The sequence below is a fragment of the Salminus brasiliensis genome, chromosome 9 (assembly GCF_030463535.1).
Source record: "Salminus brasiliensis chromosome 9, fSalBra1.hap2, whole genome shotgun sequence".
Classification (NCBI taxonomy): Eukaryota; Metazoa; Chordata; class Actinopteri; order Characiformes; family Bryconidae; genus Salminus; species Salminus brasiliensis.
Genome location: NC_132886.1, coordinates 5,395,806 through 5,410,132, shown reverse-complemented (window position 1 = coordinate 5,410,132; position 14,327 = coordinate 5,395,806). Strand labels below are relative to the sequence as shown.

Below are 14,327 nucleotides of genomic sequence, written 5' to 3'. Positions count from 1 at the left end.
CCACCAGAAACTATGCCCAACGTGGGGCGTGAACCCACAACCCTGAGAGTAGCCGGGTTCTGACACAGATACATAAACTTTGCATATTGGTTGATACCCGATACCGATCTGATACCATTGTTAAATTAATAAACTGTATACCTCACCATGTGGGGCAGACTTAAGGCATCAGGATTGACCTAAACATTACTTTACTTACTTAAAACAAACTATAACACATGAACACAGAGATATAAATGTACTAAATTGCTATTTCTTCATCACTGAAATAAACAATGGTGCAGGACCTCGACACAGCATTCAAATTCAAAATAAAAAGGAGTCAAATGTATCAGCCAAAACTGAAAATAAGTATCTTCACTTTGGCAAACACATAAACAGTAATCAATCTTATTTTTTTATATTTATGTCAGCCCCTCGGTATCGAGCTCTCCCCCGGGGTGATTCCGATCCGCCGCCCACAGGCCCAAATAAGGACTTCCGTCTCATTTTCGTTCATGTGTTTGGTTCATCGTATCGGTTTATGTTCATTTGTGTTCAAATGTTTGATTCAATGTCTCGTTTATGTTCATTTGGTTCATGAGTTACACCTGGGATTGGGGGTATTTAAGAAGCCTCGACACCGCCATTCGGTCCCGAAAATTGTATCGTTTGGAACCTTGAGGTCGCCCAAGAGGTTCCCTGTACTGTTAGAGGTGTGTTGAGGCCAGCTTCTGCTCAATGTTCTCATTCAGGAGCACCCTGCTATCCACATTTTCTGCAAGGCTCGCTCACGGTCTGGATTCTCTGGCACGGCAGCTCGCTGCGGTTCCAGGTTTGGCCGGCCTAACCGTTCTTGCTCAGTAGCTGGTCAGATCATCATCAGGAAGTCCCAGCAGAGACTGTACTTTCTGAGAAGGCTGAGAAAATTTGGCATGCCAGCCAAAATTCTCAGCACCTTCTACAGGAGTATGATTGAGAGTGTTCTTACCAGCTCCATCATCGTCTGGTATGGAAACTCTACTGCCCAGGACAGAAAGGCTCTCCAGCGTGTGATCAAAACCGCACAGTCCATCTCAGGAGCAGCCTTCCCCTCACTGCAGAACATCTACCATAACAGAGTCACCAGGAGAGCCCACAACATAATCAGGGACAGTACACACCCCCAGCACACACTCTTCACACTTTTACCTTCAGGCCGACGCTACAGGAGCGTGAAGTCCAGGACCACAAGACTCACAAACAGTTTCTACTCACAGGCCATCAGGCTTGTGAACACCTCACGCACTACCTCTCCAACCCTTCCTATCTGAACTGGTTTTAAACTCTAATCTGATTTTAACTGCACCTTACACTCACTGTACTGCTGCAGTCAGAACACTGTTTACATTCGGTACTTGCACACTACTGTTTACATTTCTTACCTGCAACCTGCACTTTATAGCTGCTGCTCTTCATACTTGCTCATATTTGCACATAAAAGCACATGTAACTTTTATTTTAATTTTTTTAATTGTAAAAGGGAAAAAGTTTACTTTAATTTTATTTACTTCAACTTATATTATTATACTTTATTTATTTTGTATATATTTTTTATTATTATTTGTTAATTTCTTTTTTGTTATCTTTATCTATTGGTGAATGGAGGGACAGCAAAGTAAGAATTTCATTGTACAGCGTAACTGTCTGTTTCTGCTGTGCATATGAAAATAAAACTCTTGAATCTTGAATCTTGAATCTTGGCCCCCCAGTTCAACCCCCAGTCCCAGGTTCGTTTTTGGCCACGTTCAGGTTTTGCTGATCACTGTTGTTCATGGTTTGCCTCACTTGCCCCCTTTTGCTTGTCTTATTGTGTTAATAAATCTGCTTTCTTTGACTCCATCTCTGCAAGTGTTTGTCCCATCTTGGTCTGGCCTAGCACGCCTTGATAATTTAGCATAATTTAAAATAAAGTCTAGCAGCTGGACCTGAGAATAAATCAGTAACTTGGTCAAACTTACAAGCAGCAATCAAACACTGCAAACATCTAAACATTTAGTGCAGTCTCTCCAACACCAACCAATTAAAGTGAAAAGATCGGTGTCATGGATCGGCCTAATTATCTGACACCCGATCCAGCAAATTTTGTTCATATCAGGAATGATATCCGATCCTAATATCGGATCGGTGCATCTCTACATATATATTTGCCATATTTCTGTTATAAAAAGTACAAACTTAAGCTGAACCTCATCATTAAACAGCTGCAAAAATCTGTCTGTAATTCCTAAATAAAATCTGCACTTCAGGTTGCCCCATTTCAAATCCATTAACCCAATAAATACCCTACAACCCACCAGGTCTTATTACAAAAAGTCTTATTACAAACTTCTGCTACCAGAGAACAGCCCCATCAGTCTGTACAGAAGTCCCTGTAAGTACTGAGCAATACCCCTTAGTGTGTAATGAGCCTCGGCGTGTTAAGGGGTTATGGTGGTGTGTAAATTACTACACACTCTACACACTCATTCATTCATGGGATTTAGCTGCCGTTCTAATCCAGAGCGATTTACAAGGTCCCTCATATTACAGAGGCAGGCCAATGTAGTCAAGTCAAGTCAAGTCAAGTCAAGTGGGTTTTATTGTCATTTCAGCTACATACAGAGTACACAGTGAAACGAAACAACGTTCCTCCAGGACCATGGTGCAGCATAGACACAGTGCATACAAAACACAAGTGCAACACAAACAAGTGCGGACAGACAACACAACACAGTACAGACAGAGAGTAATAAATAATTGCCGGTAGTATGCAAATTATGCAGTGTGTAATAAATACTGAATCCAGTGAGGTAGTAAAGTTATTAGAGAGAGAGAGCGAGAGAGCGAGAGAGAGCGAGAGAGAGAGAGAGAGAGAGTGTACATGTAGCAGAAAAGACATCAGTTCAGAAGTTGAGTTGTGTTGAGGAGTCTGATGGCTTGGGGGAAGAAGCTATTGCAGAGTCTGGTCGTGTTGGACCGGATGCTGCGGTACCTTCTTCCTGATGGCAGGAGGGAGAACAGTCTGTGTGAAGGGTGGGTGGAGTCATCCACAATGCTGGTCGCTTTGCGGATGCAGCGGGTGGTGTAAGTGTTGGGAGTCTTGCCCAAGGACTGTGAAGCACATCAACCACACAAGTTGTGTCACTTGTATATAATAATAATAATAATAATAATAGTGATAATATATACAATCATGTTATAATCGAGTGGTTGTAACACACTAAGCATCTACAGGGACTCCTGGGGCCCTTCTTTAGACATTTACAACACTTCCGGCCTGCCGGCGGACCATAGTGAGCCCATTGTGGTCCAGTGGGTTAAAGCACTGTTGCTGTGATCTGAAGGTTGTGGGTTTGAATCCTGGGGCAGGCTGCTTGGACAAAATTAGGGGCAGTGGTGGCTCAGCGGTTAGAGCGCCGGGATATCGATAACAGGGTTGTGGGTTCGATACCCGGGCTCGGCAAGCTGCCACTGTTGGGCCCTTGAGCAAGGCCCTTTACCCTCTCTGCTCCCCGGGCGCTGGAGTTGGCTGCCCACTGCTCTGGGTGTGTGTGTGTACTCACTGCCCCTAACACATGTGTGTGTTCACTACCAGATGGGTTAAATGCAGAGGACACATTTCGCTGTACAGTGACAAATACGTGCACCTTTATTATTTTATCATAGACAGACCATATGCTCTCTCTCTCAGGGCGTTAAATACTTGCTACTATTGCAACAATCTAATATCTACACTGAGTTTTACACCATTGTGAAGAGCTGGATCTCCTGGATAAACTGTAATGTAAACATGGGGGTTTCTGATGCACTCCAGGCTGTCCATGAGGGCCTCCATGAGGGCCTCCATGAGGGCCTGGCCCTCTTTAGGCTCATCCAACACAGAGAGTAAAAACAAATATCCACATATATCAGCATGAAAATAAAGATAAGCCCTGTCTCAAGCTATAAAACCATGCCTTTAGCTCAGTGCGAGTGATTTCATGGACTTTTCTGAGCAAACGTGGCGATTCTCTCCCCCTCGTTTCACCTCTGCTGTGTTTACCTCCAGGGGCGCGTAGCTACCACTCCCGCACAGCAGGTGGCAGTGTTGTGTGTTTTCAGCAGACAGGGCCGAAGAAGCAGAAACGCGGAGCAGCCCCTGGTTTTGGGGTCTGTATTGAGCAAAACTCGCCGTGTTTTAATTTCCAAAGCCCGGCGGATCCTCGCAGGTCCTCCGTGAACACCCCCGCCGGGAGCTCGGATGGTTGGGGCCGACGGCGCGATGGCAGCTCACGCGAGCGAACTGGAGGTGGCCAAGAAGAACCTGACCGACGCCATCGGCGATAATATCAAACAGTGCGTGATTAAGAGGGATTTATGGAGAAATACTGATCATAATGGGGAATATGGACATTAGGTAGACTTCAGAGTGTGGCTTGAGGCGAGTGGGACTCCTTAAAACGCGTAAACTCGGTGAAATAGCCGTGTAATTGTCCACAGACCTAGATATGGAAGCTGTGTCCAAATATTTGTGGACACCCCTTCTAATAAATGCATTCAGCTAATGCAGCATGCAGCTTGTCTAGCTAGTCCCTGTAGAAAAGCACTGCCAATAGCTCGAGTAGACATGCTGCCCAATGCCAGGCGTGGGCTAGAGGGGTATAATGAAGCCCCCCAGCATTGAGGAGCTGTGCTCTCTGCTCTCTGGAGTGATGGGTGGATGAGTTGGGGATGATGATGATGATGATGATGATGAGGTGAGGTGAGGTGGTGAGGTGGTCATCATCAACAGTCATTCAACATCTGGACCTCACTAACGCCGCTCTTGTTGCTGAATGCAATCAAATCCTCACAGCAATGCTCCAGCTCCAGAATCTGGTAGAAAGCTAGCTAGCTTCTTCCCTGCACAGTAGAGACAGATACTCCAACAAAAGCAGGGTCAGCATGTTTATATATAACAGTAAATGAGCAGGTGTCCAAATATTTGTGGACACCCCTTCTAATAAATGCATTCAGCTAATGCATGCAGCTTGTCTAGCTAGTGCCTGTAGAAAAGCACTGCCAATAGCTCGAGTAGACATGCTGCCCAATGCCAGGCGTGGCCTAGAGGGGTATAATGAAGCCCCCCAGCATTGAGGAGCTGTGCTCTCTGCTCTCTGGAGTGATGGATGGTGGGAGAGCTCCATGCAGTATGATGATGATGATGATGATGATGAGGTGAGGTGGTCATCATCAACAGTCATTCAACATCTGGACCTCACTAACGCCGCTCTTGTTGCTGAATGCAATCAAATCCTCACAGCAATGCTCCAGCTCCAGAATCTGGTAGAAAGCTAGCTAGCTTCTTCCCTGCACAGTAGAGACAGATACTCCAACAAAAGCAGGGTCAGCATGTTTATATATAACAGTAAATGAGCAGGTGTCCAAATACTTTTGTCCATTTAGTGTATGAGTTGATATGAGTGAACCTGGTTTTGCCACCTGATCTGATTCAAGTAAGGATGAGTGTTATCAGATACCGAGCCAATCGTGTGTGTGTGTGTGTGTATATATATATATATATATAAATTAAATAAGCATTTTATAATCCAGTCTGACTGGAGCTGGGCAATATGATGATATTGATATTTGATCATATTGTGGTAAATTTAGTTATTATGATAACAATAAGCTTCTCTAATCATATAGAGGAGACTGTCCATGCTTAATAAACACTGATCAGCTGCAGGTTTTATTACTAACAGTGTAATTAGACTGAAGGGTTAATTAGATGAAGAGCAGCAGGTGTTGAGTAGAAATCACTGTATTCAGTACAGAGAGGATCTGAACTGTAGTTTATAAGAATCTGCTGCTACTGATGTTTATAGTCTGTGATTATATGTATAATAAAAACCTTTACATATCATTACTGCTAAATATCTGACTGACCATCCTGACCATTGATCTCCCAGCTCTTTTTTAAATGTTTTAAAAGCGAATGCTTCTTGTTATTTGTCCCTTTCAGCTACTGGGCGAATCTGAAACTGTGGTTTAAGCAGAAAATCAGCAAGGAGGAGTTCGACGTTGAAGCCCGACGCCTTTTGGGACAAGACAACAGTGAGCTCTTATACTCTGCATTCTCTCTAATGCTCTCTCACTTGATCTGACCGCGATTTACATTCCTTGCTTCCTCGTGGGGGTCGGGCAGTATTTATTTATTTATTTATTTATTGTTTATGAATTATTATGAAAAATCCTCACAGTGTTGTTTTTGTATATCTTGCATGCCACCGGTACATTAATTATAAACTGTGGTTCATTACAAATTCATCATAATTAGTCCCGTTTAATTCGTTTAAGTACAGTACAGAGCGACTCTTCATTCAGAAAGTACACTTAGCTTGTTTATAAAGACTAGAATCCAGAAGATCCTCTAATCTTAGACTCTACTAAATACAGAAGTCAGTCTGGAGACACAGTCCTCCACACACTCTACACTCTTCACCCAAGTACTCCCAGAAGAGGAGGGTCTTCAGTCTGGGTTTGAAGACAGTGAGCGTTGGACTCTGCTGTTCGGACATCCAGGGGAAGTTCGTTCCTCCACTTCGGTGCAGGACAGTAAAAAGTCTGGACGCTCGTCTTCCGTGGATCTTAAAGGATGGCGTGTCGAGCCGAGCCGTACTTGAAGCTGGAAGGGCTCTTGGTGCAGATCGGCTTTTGACCATCGCCATCAAGTACGGAGGGGCTGGCTGGTCCAGTCTTGGCTTTGTAGGCCAGAGTCAGGGTTCTGAATCTGATGACCTGGGCAGCAGCTACAGGAAGCCAGTGAAGAGAGAGAACGCAGCAGAGGAGATGAACATGGTTTAACTTGGAAGCACTGAAGATATGCAAGATATATGAGCCGTGAAATTAGGCGGGTTCTGGTCGTGTTACATGGAAACTTTGATAAATTACCACTATGTACACAATATAAATAATAGAAGTCAAAAACCCATATTATTATGATTAATTATTAATAAAAATATGATTATTATTAAACAATATTATTTACAGATAATTGCAAATTGACCCTTAAAGATATTGCACATTGTATTGTTACATTGAGGGACCTCTGTTCCCTGAGTGTGTGTGTGTGTGTGTGTGTGTGTGTGTGTGTGTGTGTGTGTGTGTGGTCCGCTGGTCATATGGTAATATATGCCCATTAATGGGTTAATCCCAGAGTATTTGCTAAGATTCAGGGTTGTAAAGTCTGATACAGTTCAGATGTTCTGCTTCATGTCTTTTACATGTAGTTTTTCAGCAGATCATTCCAGGACTTTCCAGGCATCAAATAGTTTAAAGGAGCAGTATGCGAGAATGGGTATTTCGTGCCCCTGAGCTCCCCCTACAGTCAGGAAGTGAAATTTGAGCTTTCAGTTTCAGTCACTTCTTGAGAAGGACACAGGCTTCAGCACATTTTTGGACAAGCTGGGAGATACAGAAAGAAGCCTGTGGACTGGAAAGTTACTTAGTGCTGTAGCAGCTTTCAGACAACCATATAGATCTATTGATAACAGGGTTGTGGGTTCGATTCCCGGGCTCGACAAGCTGCCACTGTTGGGCCCTTGAGCAAGGCCCTTTACCCTCTCTGCTCCCCGGGCGCTGGAGTTGGCTGCCCACCGCTCTGGGTGTGTGTGTATTCACTGCCCCTAGTTCACTAGTGTGTGTGTGTGTTCACTACCACAGATGAGTTAAATGCAGAGGACACATTTCGCTGTACAGTGACAAATACATGCACCTTCACCTTTTTTTTACCTTTACCTTTATATAGACACTATGCTCCCTTTTATAGTCATTGGTGCAATATAATGATGAAGCTGCTATTTTAAGGTCAAAATGCTACATAATGTTGCTTTAATGTGTTTGTTTGTGTTTTTTGCAGTTCACGTTCACAATGACTTCCTGTTGGCCATCCTTACACGCTGTCAGATCATTGTATCCACTCCAGGTATGAATCACAGTGTACAGCTTAAATACTTCTTGATTTTGTGCATTCATTTGGACACAGTCTAGTTTTTTAACTAACCTGCTTTAATGGCTTTTTTATTATTATTATTTTTCTGTAATTATTAAAATAATATAAAAATGTTTGATTTTCTGTTTCTTTTCACCTCCAGAGGGTCCCGGCTCGCTGCAGTGGTCAGGCAGCTCTGCCTCAAAGCCTGGCAAGCCGAACAAAGGCAAAAAGAAATTTTCCTCCGTTCGTCAAAAATTTGACGTAAGTAACTTTTGGCTTGACTTTATGTTGAGCTTTTCGTTCATTCAGCTGGGATCAGTTCTGGGAAACCCAAACCTGCACAGTGCAGAAGCTCTGCAGCACCTTCAGTGAACAACACTGACGCTTACTGTATAAACACACCTCCAAGATCACCTTCCCTTTCCCTTCAGCATCGCTTCCAGCCGCAGAACCCGCTGAGCGGCGCCCAGCCGTTTAGCCCTCGTGAGCCTGGACCAGAGGAGGAGGAGATGAAGCTCAGTGCCCACACGCTGTTGCTGCCCACACGGGGCCAGCTAGAGGCCCGCATGATGGTGACCGCCTTTGAGATGGGCCTGGACAACGTGACGGAGGATGCTGTGAGCACCGTGGTCTGCGCTTTAGAGGTGCGTCAGTCTGTCATTCTGTCTTCTCTGCTCTCAAGGTGTGTGGGTCCAAGTCCATTTCACACCGCACGCGGTAAACCATGCCATGAGTGCCTTTCACGCTGATCACATGGGTGTATTTGCCATGTGAGATGGCATAAAATGCAGGAGGTAGCATCCCTGCTGATTTATAGATGGGCTCTCAACTGATCACACACACTTTGACCCACAACATACTTCCAATACACAAAGGGCAGAACTTTAATAATTGTATTCTACTATTTGAACCATGTTTTAATTTCAACCTATTATTATCATTATCTACATTATCTAAAGCTATCCCTTTACTGCTGTGACACTCTGAATCTCCCCACTTTGGGACTTACAAAGAATTATCTTATCTTATTAATTCCTAAATATTATAATAGCATGAATAACTTGGACACTACATAAATTGCTCTATGCTTCATCAACAGGCTAAACAGTAAAACATCCAAAAGTTGACTGATAACCTTTATCTAAAGGATGACCATTCAAAAACATGACTCATGACCACTTAAATTAAATAATTTGACCTGGTTCATCTTCAGCAAAGTGATAAATCACCAGTTTGCCACAGCTCCTTTAATCTGGTCAGCTGTGTTTGGTAGGTCTATTGTTCATCTCTCACCATGGTGCCCACCATGGTGCCACACAGCTAGGTGACCTCCTGCTCACTTGTCTACCCCAAGCATGCCAAATTTAAAAGACCCCATTCCTCATCATATAAATGCTTTTGCATTTTACACCAGCTCCCTCTCCTTGTTTTTCTACACTCACTGTCCATAATATCAGCTTCACTGACCACATGGTAGCACTGTGTAGTCCACCCTGTTTATTCTTCAATGCTCAGGACCCCACAGGACTGACCACCATAGAGCAGGCTGTAGTATGTGGGTGGTGGGTCAGTCATTCTCAGCACTGCAGTGACACTGATTGACATGGTGACAAGCAGCATATCTTAGAAACCAAACTTTGGTACCCGGCTTTGTGTAGAAGTGTGCTGGTCTCTGTGGCTGTGTGGTGTAGAGCTTGCGGTATCTCAGGGTCCAGATGATCCACAGTTTTGCTCCATCCAAGTTTGCAACACAAGGAAGGAAAGAAATAGTGGACTACGTAGATATGATGCCGTCTTCAGTTCAGTTCAACCATTCATGCTTTTCCTGCGTAGGTCCACTTAAAAGATGTCATCACTGCCGTGGTGTCGAGGAGAAAAGCCTACCGCCTGAGAGACGGACACTTCCAGTACGCCTTTGGCAACGACGTTACTCCTCAGCCCTACCTCAAAAACAGCCTGGCCGCTTACCATACTGTCACAGAGTGGTGAGTTACTTTACCTTCTGCAGCATCTGCTCCACTTTACATTTACATTTAAGGCATTTAGCAGACGCTTGCTATTGTGCTTTGCTATTTACCCAAGAAAATCCTCAGCTAGTTTGAATAGGCTAAAAACTCAAAGATCCTCTAATCTTAGACTCTACTAAACACAAGTCAATAAGGAGACCATAGTACTCTGCTATTCACCCAAGTCCTCTCAGAAGAGGAGGGTCTTCAGCCTGGGTTTGAAGACAGTGAGTGTTGGACTCTGCTGTTCGGACACCCAGGGGCAGCTCGTTCCACCGCTTCGGTGCAGGACAGAAAAAAGTCTGGACGCTCGTCTTTTGCGGATTTTGAGGGATGGCGGGTCGAGCCGAGCCGTACTTGAAGCTGGAAGGGCTCTTTGTGCGGATCGGCTTTTGACCATTGCCATCAAGTACGGAGGGGCTGGTCCGTTCTTGGCTTTGTAGGCTTTCTTGGCTTTCTGAATTACTAATTACAATTCTGCACCCCTGTGCTTCCAGCCCTCCTCCCAGTGCCTCACTGCCAGCTGGCCCACCTTCCCAGGTATCTCCAGACGATGCAGAACAGCAGGCTGCCCTCCTGTTGGCCTGTTCTGGTGACACAGTGCCCGCCCCTTTACCTCCCATTAACATGTACGATCTGCTGGAAGCCTTTCAGGTGAGACCTCGGCGCATATTTATCAGAGTACGGCTGCTGATGCGGGATCCGACAGTGACAGTTATGGTCAGTGTATTGGTCCATGATTTATGGGCCACTTATCTTGGGTTAGTGTCCTTATTCTGAGATAATACTTGTAATAAATACGAGCCCTGAACTGGGATAGCCCTGTTTGTTCTCTGCAACATCTACTAAACACAGAGGGAAGGTATTACTGCATTGCTAAATAGTGAAGCAAGGAACTGTATCTAGTATTTCACTCAATGAGAGATCTGAACGTATGATGGGTTAGTCTTGACTCATTATGTGACAACCTGCCTGAAATGCTTTTGGGTATATTTGGCAACTTTGGTGTCTGGCAGCAAGACGTGGCAGATACTTCTGTAGTCCTAGAAGTTGCGAGATGAAGCCAACATCACTTTATCGTGATCCTCCATCACTTCAGGGTTCGGTTCTGATGCTTGTGTGTCCTTTATAGTGGTATATATGTGTTTTCAGTGGTTGACATGGTGGTTATGGGGTATTTTCACCATGACCGTTTGACAGAGCGCTCGCAGCTTTTCAAACCTTCCACAAAAATCTTCATTGGGCTTCAGCACAGCCAACAGTAGGGCAGTTAACATGACTGGACGTCCCTCCAAAATGGACAAAAGGCTTGTTTTTCCTGCAGAACATTTGCTAGACACACACTTTTTGTGACCCTGCACCACTATGGCTTCAAAACACTACAGGGCTTGTAGAGTCGTCAGGTCGCTGTACTGTTTAAAGCGCACGACTCAGTCTCTCGTAATCGTGAATGTGTAAGGGGTCGTGGTTCTCACCCTACACGACTGTTCAGCAACAGCAGGTCACATATCACACGACCGTGTGGTTTATTGTATGCCAGTGTGTTCTGATTGAAACTATATTATACACCACACACTAACACACACACACACACCATGTAGATGCATGATAAGGCTGGATTTAGAGAGTCCTATCATATCTTCCTCGGCTTTCCTCTTTCCTTGCATTCTCATTGGCTGGATCGCCACTCTGCACTCACTGCCAGTCATAACCTGGTCGTGACACTTTTCACACTACAGGATTTCGACTCGCCGACAGGTCCAGATATTTAGGATGCTAGATATTTATTTTAAGTTGGTCGGGTCGCCTCTTTGAACAGTTCACACATGGCGATCTGGAGACGATATTTGAGTCCCGAGCGAACACTGATTTGCCTCCCTGCTGATGTTTTTCTCTGCGACTTCCAAAACCTGTCGCTGAGTGGAAAATCAGGGCTGAAATTGTGTAGGGTGAACTTAGCTTTAGTGCCAAGTGCTGCAACTGTGTGTGTCTGTGGAAGGTTGGTCCATTTATAGGTCTGATTTAAAAGGGTCTGAAGCTCTTTAATATGTTCACATATACAATATCTGGGGCAGTGGAGGCTCAGCGGAGCTCCGAGCTATTGATTACTGGGTTGTGGGTTTGATAGCTGGACTCTGCAAGCTGCCATTGTTGGGCCTCTCAGCCCCTGGGCAAGGCCTCTGCTCCCTGGTTGCCGTTGCCCCTGTGTGTTTGATCACTAGTATGTGTGTGTGTATATTCGCTGCCATCTGTGTCCAACACTAATGCTCAATATGGTTGTCTTGTCTTAAAAAGGAGCCACAACTCTGTAGCCTCAGACCTTCAGAAACTATAAATGGTCCAAATGTGAAAACGGCTGTGTTCTGTGAACCCATCTTCAGGGCGAGAGCGACCCTACCACTGAGACCACTGACCTCTGAGACTGTATCTGCACCTGCACAGCAGTTCTCCTTAGCAGCACCCCTCTGCCTTTTAATCAGCCTCTGTGTTGACTCTTTATTTGCAGGTGCAGCGCAAGGTGATGCCCTCTCACACTGTTTACGCTCTGAACATCGAGCGCATCCTCTCCAGGCTCTGGCACCCCAGCCACGAGGAGCTGGAGCAGGACCACATCCACAGACAGAGGCTGGCCGCCAAGGAGGGTCTGCTCATCAGCTGAGGGAGGCTGCGTCTACAGTTTTTAAGGCTGGTTGATAGTCTCTGAGGACCAAAAGCACTGTAAACACAATCTGCCCCTATTTGGTTTACCAGGTGCTGGATATCAGACCTAGGCCTCCTTCTTCATGCTGGTTTGCGAGGCATGACCCAGTGGCACTTTCCACTGTGGTCAGTACTGTGATAAAGACTGGACTGTATGCTTTATAGGCTTGTGTGTTCTTCAGGATGTGTACATTCGCTATAGTCCTTTAGCTTTAAAGGAATTTCTTTGGAATTTAGTTAAGGACTACACTATATTGACAAAAGTATTGGGACACCTGCTCGTTCATTGTTTCTTCTGAAATCAAAGGTATTAAAAAGAGTTGATCTTGCTTTTGTTGGAGTAACTGTCTCTACTGTCCAGGGATGAATGCTTTCTAATAGATTTTGGAGCTGGAGCATTGCTGTGAGGATTTGATTGCGTTCAGTGAAGAGAGCGTTAGTGAGGTCAGGATGTTGGATGATGATCACCACCCCACCTCAACCCCCGAGCCCTTAACTCATCCCCAAGGTTTGGTTGGAGCACCATCCATCATTCCAGAAAACAGTTAGGTCCACTGCTCCACAGCTCCTCAATGCTGGGGGGCTTTATACCCCCCTCTAGTCCACGCCTGGCATTAGGCAGCATGGTGCCAATAGGCTCATGTTCATCTGCTCCAGAGAGTCCTATTCTATTGGCTGCACATCTGGTCAGCATTAAAGTTGTTGAATGCATTCATTAGCAGGGGTGTCCACAAACATTTGGACATATAGTGTAGCTTTGATGAATCTAGTTAAGCTTATATAGGAAAAGTGCTGTTTTGTTTGGATTATTTTGAGATAGTTAAAGCTAGGTAGTGTCTGAAGTTTATGGTTTATGGGAATTCTAGTTTTCAAGTTCTAAAGAATTTGAGTATCTTGTTCTGGTTCACAGACCTAAATATCAGGTCTACTCGAAATGAATCGGTGAAATCTGCTTTTCTGTAAACCATTTAAGTTCATTAGGTTATTCAGATCTATCAGTTCTCAGCTGATAGCAGCCGTGTGTTTTGGGTGTCTGTGCATGGAGCAGTTATGGTTTTACATAGCTGATAGACCATGTGGAGCTGCCTCCCCTCTGATGGTTTCAGCCCACAGAAGAGGATCTATAGCCATAAGGTCTGATGGCAGAACGTCCTGCTGTATTTTGGTCTGTGTAGATAATCTTTGCACTTTTGTAAATATTTGTGTAAGAGGTTATTTTGTTTCCTCGAGTAAATAAAAATCAGCTGAAAAATCAAAGTGGCAAATTTAGTTTGTAGGTTTTTTTCCTGCATTCTTTACAGATTGATAATTACTGCACATTATACTTTTTAAAGGAAAAACTATTAAAATTTAACATTTTAAGAAGAATCAAGGACGCACACACAGAGTCACTGATGGGATGCTCACTGAAAGCTATTTGAGCATTAAGGGATCCCGCTCGTGTAGCAGCCTGTTAAACATGAGCGAAGCCAGGTCCATCTATAATCACAGAGCTATCATTACTTATCACAATAAGGCAAAGCTTTATTATTACCTGATATTTATACCTTTCAGTTTTAATAAAGATTATAGACAACCCCCATGTTTTATTATTATTATTTATTTATTTTTTGAAATAATTGGTGTCTATGTAAGGGGGGTGAGATTATTTTTATATATTAGATATT

The 14,327-nt window shown here is 44.3% G+C and overlaps 1 protein-coding gene across 1 annotated transcript; it reads left to right on the top strand.

The window, feature by feature from the left end:
• The first annotated feature begins 4,105 nt into the window (after positions 1 to 4,105).
• tada1 (transcriptional adaptor 1) lies at positions 4,106 to 14,237 on the top strand. The gene is made up of 8 exons (XM_072688701.1): positions 4,106 to 4,335; positions 5,984 to 6,075; positions 7,880 to 7,945; positions 8,115 to 8,215; positions 8,386 to 8,598; positions 9,788 to 9,939; positions 10,458 to 10,614; positions 12,467 to 14,237. Exons 1-8 carry the CDS (start codon positions 4,241 to 4,243, stop codon positions 12,617 to 12,619), a joined length of 1,029 nt encoding a protein of 342 aa, XP_072544802.1. The 5' UTR covers positions 4,106 to 4,240; the 3' UTR covers positions 12,620 to 14,237.
• The last annotated feature ends 90 nt before the right edge of the window (positions 14,238 to 14,327 follow it).